General features: G+C 44.8%; 1 protein-coding gene across 2 annotated transcripts in view; it reads right to left on the minus strand.

Annotated features, from left to right (window-relative positions):
- Positions 1 to 16,090, minus strand: part of LOC142560021 (putative peptidoglycan muropeptide transporter SLC46) — a 124,938-nt gene extending 108,848 nt beyond the window's left edge. The window contains exons 1-6 of one of the 2 annotated variants that reach the window (XM_075671767.1): positions 15,983 to 16,090; positions 11,622 to 11,937; positions 8,462 to 9,197; positions 7,355 to 7,400; positions 4,447 to 4,530; positions 708 to 864 (exon numbers count right to left, since the gene is read on the minus strand). In XM_075671767.1, the coding sequence (XP_075527882.1) occupies positions 708 to 864; positions 4,447 to 4,530; positions 7,355 to 7,400; positions 8,462 to 9,197; positions 11,622 to 11,937; positions 15,983 to 15,993 (1,350 nt within the window). In that variant the 5' untranslated portion in view covers positions 15,994 to 16,090. Of the gene's footprint in view, positions 1 to 707; positions 865 to 4,446; positions 4,531 to 7,354; positions 7,592 to 8,461; positions 9,198 to 11,621; positions 11,938 to 15,982 lie in introns of both variants that reach the window. The other variant, XM_075671768.1, reaches the window with a different exon arrangement.
- Positions 16,091 to 16,489: the final 399 nt, after the last annotated feature.

Here is a 16,489-nt window from a genome sequence, read left to right on the forward strand (position 1 = left end):
ATCGTGTGTTTCTCCTGCGGTTATCCTGTAGCTACTCATGGTTGCTCAGCGTCTGTAATATTTTCGGTTTTGAGCATCAGATGGAGGGGGGGGGGGTTCAATTGCGCACCAAAGTTGGTGCTTTTTAGAGGTTGAATAAAGAATGGTGATGCACCGAGGGCATGGTGTCCATGAGAGAACGCCAGTAGGCGGTCAGCAAATAAGAAAAAAAAAAGAAAAAAGAAAAGAAAGACAGATGCGGCAGATTCTCTTCCACTGATTCCCTTAAATCAAATAATAGGAAACCGCGATCATCCCCGCATTCCTCGTTGCGTTTATATATTGCCACGTTATCTTAAGAAAAGTAAAACCTTCGGTACTGCTGGAAAACTTTTAGCGAAGTTAGGTCCCATCTCGGGAACTTTCGGAAAATTCAGAAATATATTACTTCAAACGATCTTTCTGCACGTTTTTACCGTGATTGGCTGAGATCGAGCCAACAATATGCTCTACGTAATTCAACATCGAGTAAAAGTGTTCGCAGTGTCGCACGTACACACGTTTGATCCACGTGAATACACAAAGCGATTTCTCAACGCTAATGATTTTGCTCACTCTGGGCATTCTCATATGCGGGAGGAAGATTCCAGAAAGCAAGTATTATTCGTTGACTTGAGATGATAAACTCTATATGTCAATCAATCAGCAATAAGCGGAAGATACAGTACCCCATGAGACCAACGGCGATTCCGGTAATTCCGGCGGCGGCTAAGTAGGGAAGACCCGGCATGAAGGAGATGGACACGTTGAACAGCCAAGTAAGTAGCACGTCCGCCGCCAATGGTACCACAGTGTCGAACGAAGAAAGGAACGCGAACACCTTGCCTGCATCGCAGGTGCGCAGAGTTCGACATTAAGGTGATATTTCTACGACCTGAATCCCTTAGAAGCTTGCTATTTCGGGCCGACTGTGTTGGGTTTCCGAACGTGAAAGATACCACAATCTTTTGTTAGATACCTGTTAGGCAGGTGAAGTCCGCCTATAATTTTTATAAAGAAGGGCGTGATCCAATGGTGGGACCGAACCTCTGTCCCTCAGCACAGCTGTTCGATGCTCTAACCTTTAAGCCACGGTAAAACGCATGCTGCTATCGCGACAAAGTAGCTCTCTCAAACTTCTCGGGCATGCGCCATATGCCTGGTTCTCACATTCTTACCTCGTAACTGATAGCGCTTTTAGACTATGCCTCAGATAGCACAGCTTTCGAGATTGGCTCACGAAAACGGTTAGATGCAAGGAAAGAAAACACCAGTCTGATTAATTGAATTCGGGCGTTTTACGTGCTTTGGCAAAACCACGATTTGATTATGAGGCATGCCGGAGTGGAGGACACCGGATTAATTTTGACCACCAGGAGATCTTTAACGTGCCCCCAAAGCACGGGACACAAGTGTTTTTGCATTTCGCCTTCATCGAAATGCGGCCGCAGCGGCCGGGATTTGATCCCGAGACCTGGTGCGTAGCAGCGGAACAACACAGCCGCTAAGCCACTGCGGGGATACTGGTCTGATGAACCGAAGCAAGTGGTTCGCTTTAGAACTATCAATTGCACGAAATATTTTAAATGGCGAGCGAACGATCTGCTTTAAGCTGTTGTTGTGGTCCTCAATGTTAGTTGCGCATACCTGCAATGAGAGGTTGACAAATAATGGAATGGTCGAAACAGACAAAAATGGGAAGGCTAATCTGCGAAAATTTTGAAGCTGTCACTTATAGATATAGACGATGAGTTGCGAGAAAGAATACAAATAAAAACAACATAAACACACATCCCTGAATTAAAGAAACATAAACAGAACCAGCTTAGCAGTGTAATTTGACGCATTCAGTAACGTAAATTTCGGACAGTGGAGCTAACTTTTAGGTGGCTGAACCCAAGAGTATAAGGTAACGAAAGGCCGAATTAAAGCCACAGATAAATATAGACCAAGGCTTTCGGGAATAGTTCATAATCATAGACTTATTATCGTAAAGAAATGCAAAAGATGGCGAAAAGTAATGACCTAAGGTCGCCTCAGTCTCGCCAGAGAATGAGTATAATGGAGGAGAGAGCAGGACGCACTGCTTTAAGAAGACACTTTCTTTTTCCTCCTCTCGCCCTTTTTTTTCAGTTTATTGCTTGCCACCACTGTCAATTCAATTGTTGACTCTTCAGTTATCATCATCGTGGCTCTAATCCTCTAATTTCACCCCTACCCCCCAATTTTCTGCCGTCCTCGACGGTGCTTCCCTCCATTTGACACCCATTCTATAACTGTAATGGTCCATCGGTTATCTTCCCTAAGCTTTACGCGGTGTTACGATTGACGTTTATCATTGTTCTATCGCGCATCCTTCCTCGACGATTAATGCTGATCACCGGCTTGCGTGCATGTATGAAAGGCCCTTCACGCTGCATCGTCGTTTTCTCAGGACCAGGCAGCTGTCGACTAAATCGTCGTCACCAAAGCTGACGGGTAAGACGAGCGCCCGCCTAGACTAGACGGTACCCGGCATGGACCCTGACACGCAATCAAAAAACCTCACCAGAGGCGACAATGACCGCCGCCCTTCGTAGAAACAACTACCGTGAATATCGCTTTACCGTAACCCGATCCTGACAAGCGTACGGCCATGAATGGCCCACTAATTGATAAAATGAGCCAACGTCGAGGTCTTCCGTGGGAACGATTTCGACCTAATGTTCCCAGCTTGCCGCATCGTTGCCTCGTATGCGGGGGCGTTCGTGCAACAGTAGAGGTGGAGCCCGGCGGAACGATGCAACGTCATGGGCGGGATTTCACGAATGGTTCAACAATTGTGTTTGGCCGAGAGGAACAGTGAATTCCCCCCACGAGAGAAACAGGAAGAAGAAGGGGATAAAACGTGGATGTTGAGTGTTGTGAGGGTGAGCCCTACCCGTGCTGGTGCTCCGACTTGTACGGGTGCTCCTACTCGTGCGCATGCTCGTACTAGTACTCGTGATAGTACATGTAAACTCCCATCATGTCAATTTATAAATAAATCCTTTTGTCATGTATGGCCGAGTGGTATGGACGCCTGGCTAGGCTGCAAAAGGCTCCTGCTTCGGTCGCCGCCGCCGAGCACCCACCGGTTTGTGTGACGGTCACAGGCAACTGCCCCGCCAGGTGCCCGGCTGTACAAGGAAGAGCTGCTTGGGAGAGGTTCGTACAGACCTCTAGGCTTGCTGTTTCAGCTTAATGCTGTTTATCGTTGTTTCATGCACATTAGCACACACTGCAACCACTGCCTGCTCTGGCACTGCTGCTTTCAGTGTTCTCCCTTCTTCGAGTGCGCGTGCGACTGCATTTGCTCTCAAATTACCTCGGTTTGGACTTAACAATAACATGTACGAAAAAAGAAATGATCCTGAAATGGTTATTGGAGGTTTAAGTGCCGGAAGTGGCGTCTTGTTGCACAGCAGGTGAACTGCTCACATCATCAGTCTGAATTTTTTTGTTATTTTTTGTTTTAATGCTGGCGAGATGAAGTGACGAGTATAATTATTTATAACAGAACGTAAAATTCGGCTAGTTGGTTCACACCAAGCCTGGTCTCAATGGCGCTAAGTTGACGAAACACAAGAACAAAGAAAGTAGACACAAACCCTGATTGTGTGCCTCACTTTTTCGTTCTCTTGTTTCAAGTTAGCGCTACTTAAGACCATACATAATTATTCATAAGCAGTAACAATAGTGTCTTACGATTACACTGCAAGTGTAGCCGCAGTGTTCATACCTAAACGAAGTAGAGACTGACGAGGCGAAATTCGGTTCTGGCAGGTTTTTCGGAATTCACATTCGCGTTAACGCTGACCGGTCAATCCAAAGTAAGTAAATTTTTATTGAAGAGCTCACTGTAGCGGTTAACAGAATCTATTAGTGCCTAAGAGAGAGAGAAAGCAAGGACAGGAAAGGCAGGGAGGTCAACCAGAAGAGCATCTGGTTTGCTACCCTACACTGGGGGTGGGGGAAAGGGGAATAGAAAGAGGAAAAAGGGAGAGAGTGAACACTGAGTGCGTGTGGGCGGGACACTATGCACAGGGACGCTATAAACGGTCTCTATTGCAAGTATTGCACTAATGCACGATTCGCTTTTCGTGCCAGTGACGGGTGTGACCATGGTCCGAGTATCTTTGACTCAGTGAACGGTATTAAGTCCAGTCGGTGTAAAGTTTCCCGAAGAGAGAGGCGTTGTACATCGTAGCGGGGGCAGGTACACAATAGGTGTTACTGCCTAAAACATGTTTGTGCAGTAAGCGGGTCACTTATAAAATTATGCGCGGTTCGAGAGAAGAAAAAGGAAAAGCTGATATCAACAAGTCTTTGAAGAAAAAGGAAGAGCTGATATCAACAAGTCTTTCCTCAACGGATTTAAAGCTACCCACGTCCAATGTCGGGACTCACCAACTTCGTTGTTTCCCACCAGCTTCGAGAGATGCGTACGGATGCCCGCCTTTGCCAGGAAGTTTGGTATGCCCACCAGGCGGCCTGGAATTAAATTATAGAAGGTGGGACACATACACTTCTGATGAGAGATCTGCGAGCATCATCGCCGAATCGCGCCCTCATTGACAACTCCAGCACTTTCAGTAGCTATTCATACCGAAGTGGCGACAAAGTCATTGAAAGTAGGGCATTGTGTGTTTCGTGAAGTGTTCTTTATATTTTTTTGTGCAGCCTCGCCACAATATAGTGATAGACGGCATTCGTTGGAACTTTATTTTGTTTAACAACCTCGCACGTAATTGTGGCTTTACGTCATCCCTATTTGTTTCTTTTTCTTTTTTTCCGTGCCCATCAAGATTTCTTTCGAGTAACTTTCATCACTGATAGCGCCTTAGACAGTATAGGAAGGAAATGAAATAGCATGAAGCAAGTGTTTCCAAACACTCTACCTAATCCCCCAGGTAAATCTGCCTAACACCATGAATGTTACGGAGGCGGAATACAAGTAGTTGTAATCTATAGGCAATCTATGTTAATCTGCTATATGCAATACAGTTATGCGCGAAATTTCACTGGTTCATCTGGAGCAGAATATAATTGCCTTACAGCATCTTCCTTTGTATTGGTCATTTCAGATAAACTCGCTCCATGACACGTCGCTTTGTCTTTTGCTTGACCATGAAGTCACAAGTTCAATGATAACTTCAGAAGACGTAAAGTACGCGGATATAAGATGCCAACTACACTTGAACTACAGTTGAAATTTACGAAAATCCTTGCGGTACAGATCGTCTTCATCAATTAAAATTTGCCAAATCCGAGCGCGATTTGTGCGCCAATTCAAAGGTCAAAATACCGTATACACTCCCCTAAGGGCCACGCTTTTTTCCGTGATCATGATGAGGCGCGGCCATCATGATCATCATATATAGGGGGCGAGTCATTTGTCCAATTTTTCCGGGCGTGCGTAATCCCCATGATTACTATGTACCAAAAGAAGGAATGCAACTATTTGCACAACGTATCTCTTTATTTCCGCGTGCACGTCATCCACTGACGCCCGTCGACTCCTCACTAAATTCCGCCGTCGGTCATGATCGGTTAGGTGCGAACTCGCTTATGCGGTCCTCCGCAGTACCATTTATTACGCCAGATTAGGCCTGTGAGTTTAAAGCTCTGCAAAAGTATGTCCAAGAACGCCCCACACCAGGCGCAGTGTGCTCGAACATTTTTCTTTCAACTTTCTTATTCTCCTTTTTTAGATTTTGGCATACTAAGTTAGTGACGGCGGCTATTGCATGCGTGCGGCCCTTACGTGAGTGCGGCCATTATGCTCAAGCGTATACGATAGCTCTTCTAAAACTACCAGTTGAATTAGCCATGCCCTAGTCTGACACGAGCAGCCCTGCAGCAAATCCCGATCGTCGAGGTAACGGGAGATACATTAGGGAGCCTTAAGCTGCAAGCACGTGACCCTTATTTCCGACCTATACATTCGGCGTGTATACTTTAAGGACCGCAAAAAAGCAGTTCTCGCGGCCGGAATGCGTACCAATCACACGGGAAAATTCAGTTTTCCTTTAACATATACGGACATTCAATTTCCCGTCCTAAAATATACGGACCAAAGAGCAAAAAAAAAATAGTTTGCTATGCATGACATCAACGGTGGCTGGCTAACCTGTTAATGTGGCATTTCCCTCTAGGCTTCTACATATGAAACATTATACCGATTTCCAATCTACCCTGCTATATGGAACATTTGACTCCTCACCCTATCGCACTCCGCTATTTGCGCTGACCATCAGTGGTCAACAGATCGTGGCGAGATGTGTGAAACGTCCGCCCAAGGTTGGAGAAAACAGGGTACTATGGCAGGGTACTATGCAGGATGCTAGCGAGTGCACCCCCCCCTCCCCTGTGGGTGCTTTACTAGTTTAAAATCATAGTATATTCGGTAAACTTGGGGACGTATTCCGTAGGTGTCCACCTAGTGGACATGTCCATTTCGTTTCCTGCTGAAGTTCTGATTGGGTAGGCTGGGGTACGGCGTCAGAAGGAAACAGGTGGCTTTAGCCAATCAGCATTCGAACGGCAGACGAAATGGACATGTCCACTAGGTGGACACCTATAGAATAGCTCCCTTGCACTTGCTTTCTTTGGGAGGAAAAAAGGAGGGGGGGGGGGCTTTTGTTTTTACCAAGAAAATGAAATTTGCACTGTATTTTCTTAAATTTTTCTTAAATTTAGTTACACAAACAGCCGCACTGATGACGTAAGCGGCGGATTCTGGGCTTGCTGCCGGCTTCCCATATTTTGTATGTTTTATGAAGAAAAAGCTTTTGGAAGTTACCACGTTAACCACCGTATTCAGAAATGCTCCTTAACTTGAAGCCCATGCTTGACTCGCCCAACTAAACACCTGACGCGAACGCGCCAAAGAAAAATGTAATGAAAGTCGTGGATACGTTTACCACAGACGCCCTCTAGATCAAGTCAAGCATGGGCTTCAACTAGGGCACACTTCTGAATACGGGGGTACGGATTTGGGCTTTCTTTGGAACTGAGCATAGCATTTTTACCGACAAACAATCGTCTACCCCGATAAGACACTGTCCCAATGCATTACGTGACGGGTGTCAAGTGCAGATAGGTCAAGCAGGTGTCGACACCTTCCATTAGATTTTGTCTCTTTCCAGGCGCGAGTATCCGCTCAGAAAGGGACTGACTGATTTTGCATTCAGAAGGTCTGATCTCTCACTCGAGCTTAACCTAACACGTTTAAGGTGTCCCTTAAAGGGACACCGTTTATTCGGTGTCCGTTTATTCGGTGTCCCACAACGCAGTAAAACCGGCGAACACGTACTGAGATAGTACAGCCACTCCGTGTAGGCCAGTCCCAGCACAGCCACCTGCACGGTTGCAAAGAACACTCCGATGACCGCCATGCCGGGATCGCTAATCTTGAACACTCGCAGGAAAAGGTAGATGAGCGGCACGTACAGCGCCAAGCACACCAGCGACGTCACGGTCTGCACGGTCGTGTATTTTGCCACGGTCCAGGAGTACATTTTGCGCACGTAGTAGTAGTCGATAGACTTGGCTGCAAGAGCGTGTGTAAGGCATGGAATCGATCGGCAGATCGGCCCAACTTTTTCGAAACCAAAATTTTCATCATGACAAACATATATGGCAGCGTTGAAGGAACTTTATGGTGAAATTTTGAGTAATCTATTTCTTGTTCTGCATCTGTTGCTTAGCATGTATAAGATTTTCTCCTCAACGCGACGTAACCAAGATCGATACCTCGCTCGCATACTTATATAAAAGTGTTGTCAAACAGATCACACATGTATGCGGCATTTTCGTGGCCGTGCTAAGTTTCTGATCATCGTAAAGAAGGCTCCCTAAGCCACCAAATTATCATGGCTGGACTATTTCAGTGTGCCTTTATCAGAAAGAATAGCAATCGACCTTGTCTTTCCATCTCTCTGCGCCAGCGATATCATACTGTTTCTGCTTACAAGCGTTAGGACAATATGTTGATCTTGTATTATTCAGAGAGAGAACAGGATTGATTGTTTCTTCAGTGTGCGATTAATAGTATTTATTATTTACGACTGTCGCTTCATATACGATAAGCAAGAACTATGCTATATTATTTTACGAGAAATAGTCATATCTAAATCTGCGAGCTCGCGCTAAGCCGAACGTGTCCGTACGACTGACTTCAATCATGCAAATTTAGCGTAATGTCACGCTTTGGAAAGTTCAACTGCACGACGATGATGATTTATTGGCATCCCTTTCGGAAATGCGTGGTAACAAATAGTAGCCCAGCCCGCTTGAGCTAATTAAGTAGCCTATAAACAGTTGTGAGTCTAGCCTACGCCTACGGCCCTAACGATACCTAATAGCAAAATAAGATCAAAATAAAGAACACACGCTTAATGCGGGCCTCACCCATACTTACAGGACTGCTCGAACACAACTCCGCAGGTGGCGCCGAAGAGGCACAAAATCTGCGCCCTGCCTTTTTGAGGCCTGGCCTTCATCGTGCATTTGAAGCCCTCGCACAGGTTGTTGACTTTGAAGAGGTTTCGCAGCTTCAGCGCCACGCCATCCGCCTCGTGCTCGGGCATCACGATATCCTCGATGGCCAGGAAGGCCCAGAGAACAGCCACGCTGGCGAAGAATAGAGAGACACCGAGCACCGTCTTCAAGCCGCAGTGGCCGTACAGCTGCCCTCCGAGGAAACCGCCGACTGTGATGAACAGGACTATGACCATGCTGAGCCCGAAGAACCGGGCCCTCCTGCCCTTCACGCCTGTCGTGACAGCCGCCACGCTGTGCACTGCGGCGAAGACGGTGATGAGACCCCCGCTGAGGCCGTCCGGGATGGAGGAGAGGATGTTGACGTATAGCGGCATTTCCAGGCGGTATACCGTCATTAGAGACAACGCCGTACTGGCGAGAAAACCCAAGGTGGCGACGACCAGCGGCAACCTGTAGCCGTACTTGTCGCACCAGGGTCCAATGAAGATGGCGACGACTGAAGAGGGTGCCATGGCAACGATGGTCTGCGCGGTGCTCGTCGTGCTCGAGATCCGTTCGGCTGCGTCCTTGATGGACTCATTTTCGTCCAAGCGCGCGCACACGCTGGCGTTCATGTGCAGCTCGTTGAGACAAGCCTTGCGAAGAAGCAGGTCCTGAAACGACACTCGGCTTTAGATTTTAGATTATTTCGCCGACTGCGACGGCCGTATTCTAACAGCGGGAAAGTGATACCGGTGTTTCCAAACCGCCGCGCGAGCAGACTAGTTTGATTTGTGGAGGAAATCGTTCAGTGATCAATCAGTTTTATCGGCGTTTATCTTACAAAGCTACTGTTTATTTTTGCGATGAGAGACGCCGTTGTGGAGGTCTCGGGATTAATTTATATTACGTGTAGTTACATTTAATACGTTGAAATTCCTCTTAATGGACGTCTATGAGTTGGAGTTCACGTCTTTGAGTTTGAGAAATATGGCTGCCTAACCCACGAACTCGAGTGTTTTCAAGCATCAGAGAGAGAAAAAAAGAATACACGAGCAGCCGGCAGGTTAATGCAGTTGCACCTGGTATGTTACCCTACACTGGGTGAGAGGTAATCGGGAAGGAGACATAAAGAGATAACAAGTGACACGTTCGCACATAGATGATATAACCACTGTGCTAGCGCGACAGCTATCCGGACACAGAGAGAACAAAATATTGCAGAACACTACAGCATGGGGCAGAGCAAAATGACTGCAGTTTATTTATGACGAGTACAACGGTCATTACTTGGGAAAAAGAAAGCGCAGCTGGGCAGTTGACTAATACTGGCCAAAAGAGATGTGACCAATGTACTTACTTGAAACTGAGGTTTCCTGATGCAAACAGGAAATAATAATATTTGAATAGAAACTTAAAACCGAACACGTTACTATAATTATGCTGTTATAGCACATGTCCGACAAGACACAAGGTGGCAGCTCTCGGGTTTTATGTTGCAATTTTGCTTTTTCCAAAGCTGTGGCAACAGACATGGAGCGACTCTTTCATGTAGGCAGCAGCTAGGAGCAGCGTTTATTACAAATTTTCTGTTCACGAAACATGCAACACTTGGCAGCATATCAACCAGTGGGCCCACATATAAATTTATATAATGTCCATGCAAAGAGATGGCTATGCCATACTAAATAGGATGATTGACAGCATAGCCTGCAACACTTGCTGTTCCGAAAGCCATCGAACACAATTTTTTTACGTGACTGCTCAATTTAACCATTTACCCCATTGTGTATAATATATGGTATGCCTAGAACAACTTCTAACGTAACAGAATGAAGATAGAAATTACTACATAGTCACCCAGAATCAATGTCACCTCTAGCAATGAAATATGTGGCAACATTAAACTGGAGATAATGCTTGAGTCATACTTTTTTACGTATGGTGTCGCACAAGATGCAATAGGTTCGTAGAAAAACAAGTTATTTCCACAATTTGTATACTTGACGATCGCGCACAGAAATATAAGAGGTGTTAATTTACACTTTATTACCCTACAGTAATGTTTTGATCCAGAAATACATTCGCGTAGTTCTGTGAGGCAAGCATTAACAGTTGTGCCATATGCGATACAGACTGCATTTATGCTTGTCTTTTGCAGAATTGTAGAGATATATTTCCTTGCGAGAAAACGAATTTCGCAGACACGTTTATTGTTTGTATGAGCTACACTTTTTCTTAGAGCCAATTTGGGGGCTAAATAAGTAAGAAAATGAAAGTACCAACAGTGTTTACGATGAAGATATATCGTGGGGCCTGCCATGTTTCTGGAGTCAATAAATGTAGAAGCAACAAATAATTCTGCGAAGATGACGCTTTTCCTTCGGCTTGCGCAATGCGTATGAAGACTATTCAAGGAAATAGTTTAACATAACACCATGGTTTATAAATTATACGGCCTGGATGTTGAAGGTATATATTAGTCAATTAAGAATGACGTCATGAAAAAAATAAAAATTCTACTAGCTGCAGCTATGAGAAATAAGCTTTATCTCTAAAAGCAATGTGCCAAGTATTTTCAACTGGTTTTGATATTTTGTTCAGCAATTTTTTTAAAAATTGAATTGCGTTTTTGCATGGTCATAAATATGCCTGTAACTACATGCTGTATTTATATACGATAAGCGACAATGGTTGATTATGAACAGAGGTTGGTTTAGGCACATGTGGATTATACATAGGTTTGTCTTTCTTTTTTCACAAGTCGTTCAGTAAGAGAATAACGCAGGAAGACCACCATTCTTTGTTGCATTGGGGCAATTATTTGAGTACCAAAGACCGAGTGATATGAACGATACCTCACGTCCCTACACCCTAGTGCCGAAAGCAAATCGTATAGATTTTTCCGGATAATATTCCTGCATTCCTTAATCCTATGTCTGCACGAGATCGTCTATTCCCATACATTTCGAGGCCTGTGGGACCTGTGGTACTATCATGGATACAGAAAGGCGGTACGCATTGTAAAAGGCGGCATTAAAAAAAACAACTCTAACTGTAAGAGCCTTGTTGGGTTGCTTCAGATCGTGAGCACATACCTGTATTGGCGTCATAGTCATGAAACGCGAGACCAAGTACAGCGCCAAGAAGGTCTCTACTTTGGCAGCAAGTACGGCGTCGATGACACGGCGACATGCTGGTTGCTTGGACACAACGTTGACATCCCCGCCTTGTGTGTCACGTGACACGTCGCGGTACTCGCCGATCGGTTTCATAACGGGCCGGCGATGTGCAACGCTTTCTGTGCACTCACCACGCTGATGGAAGCCCTCACCAAACACCGCGTTTGGGCCCGACGCATTGTCCTCCATCGGCAATGTCACCGAGAAATCGGTGACCAGATCGGATTGAACGCTGCGAAGACATGTACGCTTTATCATTTGACAGCTGATAGCTCTAACTTACGGCGACTCCAGTTCTTAGTTCTGGTGTATGCGAAGTGCAGAAATAATTTGTTTCCTTAGGCAAGCACTGAACTTAAATAGGACACTGAAGCAAACTCCACTAAATGCTAGAAGCCGAATCTATTTATGAAACTGCTTTTCATCACAACAACTGAAAAAAAAAAAGTTGTTCATAAAGGAAATGGAGCATTGAATGTACATCTGTAACCTCGTGCCCGAAACATATTGCAGTTCTATCAAATGCAATTATAGTGATCATTAGAGCAGAGAACATTAACGTAATCATGACAACATACGAGAAATATCTAGAGATTTCAAATTCATTGCGCACTACCTCTAAAATCACCGTCATATCTTTACCATGGTCATAAGCAAACCCCTAAACCTTTATTCAATGACATTTTTGTGCGAAACTTCACACAAACTGGACAAGCTAACACATCGTGGCATCATAAGTAGTTTGTCACCTCGTGTGCGTTTGTAGACGGCTGGCCGAAAAGAAAGTCACAGGGCTGCGCGGCGCACGCAACAAAGTCAAAACGTAAACTGGAGGCGCGCCTCCAATGATACAGTCTTAAAGTGCTTGCGTTGTTCACAAGAACGATCTGAACTGCCCGCCCGGCGTCGACGGCGAGCTGCGGCTTGCGTTGCTCTCTGCACAACAATCTGCTGAGCCCGACGTTGCCTGGTTGCAGCCGCGCAGGCAGCTCAACGATTCGCTTCTTCAGAAGCGGCTCGTAGCTTGCGAGGAGGCGCTATAACGTGCACGTACTGAAGAGCAAACACAGGTATTGAGACTATGCGGCGCACATGTCAGACCCCTTGACACTTGGCAAGATAGGATGCAACTGCTGCATGTCGTGACACCTGGTGGAATACAACGCAACTGGAATGCAAAGTGCGCACGTACACATATGCCACACGGCGCGCATCTCGCATCCCGTGATTCCTCGCGGTCTATAGGGCGCCTATATAGGGAATCTTTCCGCAACAGCCAGCAAGCGCGGGAGTAGCGTAGTGGTAGAGAAGACGGTTCGATCCCTCCAGGAGTGGGATTTTTTTTTTCCTCATTCGTGGGCATAGTTGCCAGACAGCGGCGGCTGCGGACATCGCCAAGCGAAACGGCCATGGTATTGAGCCCATAACAGCTTACGCTGTAAAACGAAGTGCTAGACAGCGGTTTTAAGATATCTGTAAGAGCTGACGTGCTAAAACGTTGCCAAACATAAGTAAGAGTTGGCGCAGCTGGTAAAATATCGAGGGACAATAAATTACATCGCAAGACGCCCACTTCGCCGGAATTTTAGAAACATGTACGTTCCTATGTGAGAAAGGTAAATATTGTGTTCATTCCATGCTATATTGGCAAACTTAAGTCACACAAACTTTCAGTTAAAATGGCATTAGCTTTTTGGTTTAAGATTACTAGATAATTCCTTGAGCCCTTTCGTCCCTGAATATTCTTCCTTTTGGTAGAGATTGTTTTGCTTGATATGTTCTATGTGAAGTTAAGGAAATGGTGTCAAATGATGCCACCAGGGCTCAAAGGTTGTGAGTCAACATATGATGTATATTTTGAAACAACCTACAGCTTTCTTGTATTCTATATTGCAGGGGCCGGAAAATTTGCATTTTATTATTGGAAAACGTTATGCTGGCTCCTGTAATGTTCAAACAAGGAAATATAACTGCAGCAAATAAAAATAAACTTATCACAGGTGCTAAGACATCCTGTTCTATGGGACAGTTCACGCTCAGTTCTTGATGTCCGTGAACTTCTCGCCGCAATCTTCAGTTTCTTTTTCGTCTAGCAAGCAGTTTGGGAACATGAGTTCAATGAGACTTCTTTGTTTCGATTGATGAACAATGCAAACTCTAGTGCAAAAGTCTAGAGACCACGGCGTATGCAAACAACGAAATAATTTCTTCTAGCACAGCCACGCAGCGTGAAATTGTATAAAAACATGGCACTGGTAATGCAGGTGCCCGTTGGCAGTACACTTGATTTCTGCCTTTATGCTTAGGCCGCCAAGAAAAATAAAGCACTCAACGTGAGTTCTCTCTCTTCCTCAAACATTTGAACTCGACTGTACATCCACCTGAATATTGTGTGGATATTTAGCACGTTTTTCAGCTAAATAACACTCCTGAAAGAGTAAGTATGCTGAAAAACAACAAAAATGGCCCCTATACTTATAGAAAACGATTCGGAAAACATTGAAGAAATTAAACTGACTGCTGCCAACCTCAATTTTACAATCACTGAGCCCTGGTGGCTTTGAATTCGCACACGCCAAAATGAGCTATTGTGTGAGTCTCGAAAATCACTTTGCTCATGTTTTGTTTTTCTTGAGCTGCTATTAAAGATATTTTTATTGTAGAATAAACCTATGAAGCCAGATGCCCAAGTTGTTTGGCGCTGATGATGTCCTACAGCAAAACGAAGAGTGTTACTGCTACTATTTGTTTTCTTAGTTTCATTTTACCATATAACAGTCGTCTTGCTCCCATTCGACCTAAAATTCTGGAAATTTCCTCAGGACTACTTCATGAATTGTGTGGGACTAATAAGTATTCATTTTTGCCACGAGGATTACGGGGCGCCGAGGCTTAAAGCTACAACAACCTTGACGGGCCCTCAGTCCCTACTTGTGCAAGGACAACTGGGCAAACAAATGTCACAACGACAAGGCGTCTTTGTCAATAATAAAAAAAGAAAATATACAATCTTCAGCTTAGACATATCCAAAGTAACAGAAAATAAGCATACAAAGCACACCCATGCGTCATGTGCAGCGGCATCGAACATCATGTGGAAACCAGAAAATAAGTCTGTGTCTATTGTAATGCATTAAGCGTACAAACGTGCGCAGTAATCTAAAATATCAGGAAGCTCTGTTTTCCAAATCAATACTACCTTTCTGCAAGTGATCTAAAAATTTTGGATATTGATAAAAGATTTCGTTCACCGGAGGTTATACACTTCGTTTGAATAAGTCACGTATCAATTAAGGCGTCAAATGTTATAGGCCCCGCTAATAGAGGAGCTCAATCTGGTTAAATAACTTATGTTTAGTCTTTATTCGCTTTTGTATCATGAAATAAAATTAAGATAATAAACTGCAAAAGTTGTTGCTATATTGTCATTATGAAAGTCCTTGGATGTGTTTTGATATTTCTAGAGCTGAAAGATGCTTCTTGTAGCTTTTGCACGCTGTAAATATTGTCCAGGTTGCTCACGGAGGAAGCACCCCACACAAGGTTACAGTAATTCATGTGCGAACACAACAAAGAGTTGTATAGCATCTGTTTGCAACCAGATTTACATGCTGTAGAAAATTGCCAAATCAAACCGTGTACCTAGCATAATTTGGACCAGTGGCACCGAATAATTCTGGGCGTGTGGGCGCTGCAGACCAGCTGCCTGTGGCAAATCGGCAAACTGAACAGGCGAATCAGTAACTCGTATGAGTACACCCTTAAAAGCAACGCGCGTTTTGTGACATCATGCACTGGGTGTTACACCAAGACAACATGGTCACATTCTGGTACTTTAAAAACAGAGTCCGGCACAACCCGAATTGAGAATTCTTGAAATTTCCCAGCATTGGTTCGTAAACTTCCAAGCCACTTTAGTTGTCAAAAACGATTTGTTCGCGAGAATGCTTTGTAGCAGCGTGAAAAAACGGCATAAGATTACACAACACGAGTGCAGTCATGTACTTTTTAGCTGTGCTGCAAGTATACTCGCAGATATGTATCAACGAGCTCAGTTTAAAACCCTTCTACAGTTGCTTCCCTTTCAGTGATGTGTGAGTGAAGGTGCTAGGATCACTGGCTGTTTGTTAAAGCGTCCTCTTGCGATTGTCTGTCGTATTACTATTGCCTGTAGCATTGGTTCTCCCCTCGGAATTACACCATCTAGCAGCGATAATACCTACACCATTTGAGGGAAGCGCACTAGCCAGATAAATAAGTACGTAGAACGAACTCACCGGTCTGGCATATTCGAGCGAACGTCACGTGCTGTGCTCGCGCTAAATCACGAGGACTTCTTTCCGCCGCAAAAAAATTACTCATCCACCAAGCAACGTTTTTTTTTCCAGGAAGGGCACAGATGTTAGCCTTGATCTAAGCGCCATGTTGCATTCCAAAAACGACTTTTCCACTACAGTAGACGCTCGTGCAGTGGCGACAATAGCAAACAGGTTTTTCGGTGTATGATTCCGCAAGAGTTACATAGCTGGATTGCACGATCCCTGCAGTGGCGTTTCATCGAAGCCAGAACAGAACAACGAATAATAACAATTGTTGGATATTAATTCAAAACTATACTTACCGACTGGCTAGCTTTAGAGCTTATTATATACGCGAGGAGCAGTTCCTTTAACTTCAATCCTCTTCGGCTTTTGATGACACTTACATATCGTAGCGTGTGGCTGAGTTTTCGTCAACTAATCCTTGCGTGCGAGGAGGCCGAGGGGGTGGGGGAAGCAGCGAAA

Source organism: Dermacentor variabilis, chromosome 10, assembly GCF_050947875.1.
Source record: "Dermacentor variabilis isolate Ectoservices chromosome 10, ASM5094787v1, whole genome shotgun sequence".
In the NCBI taxonomy this organism is placed as follows: Eukaryota; Metazoa; Arthropoda; class Arachnida; order Ixodida; family Ixodidae; genus Dermacentor; species Dermacentor variabilis.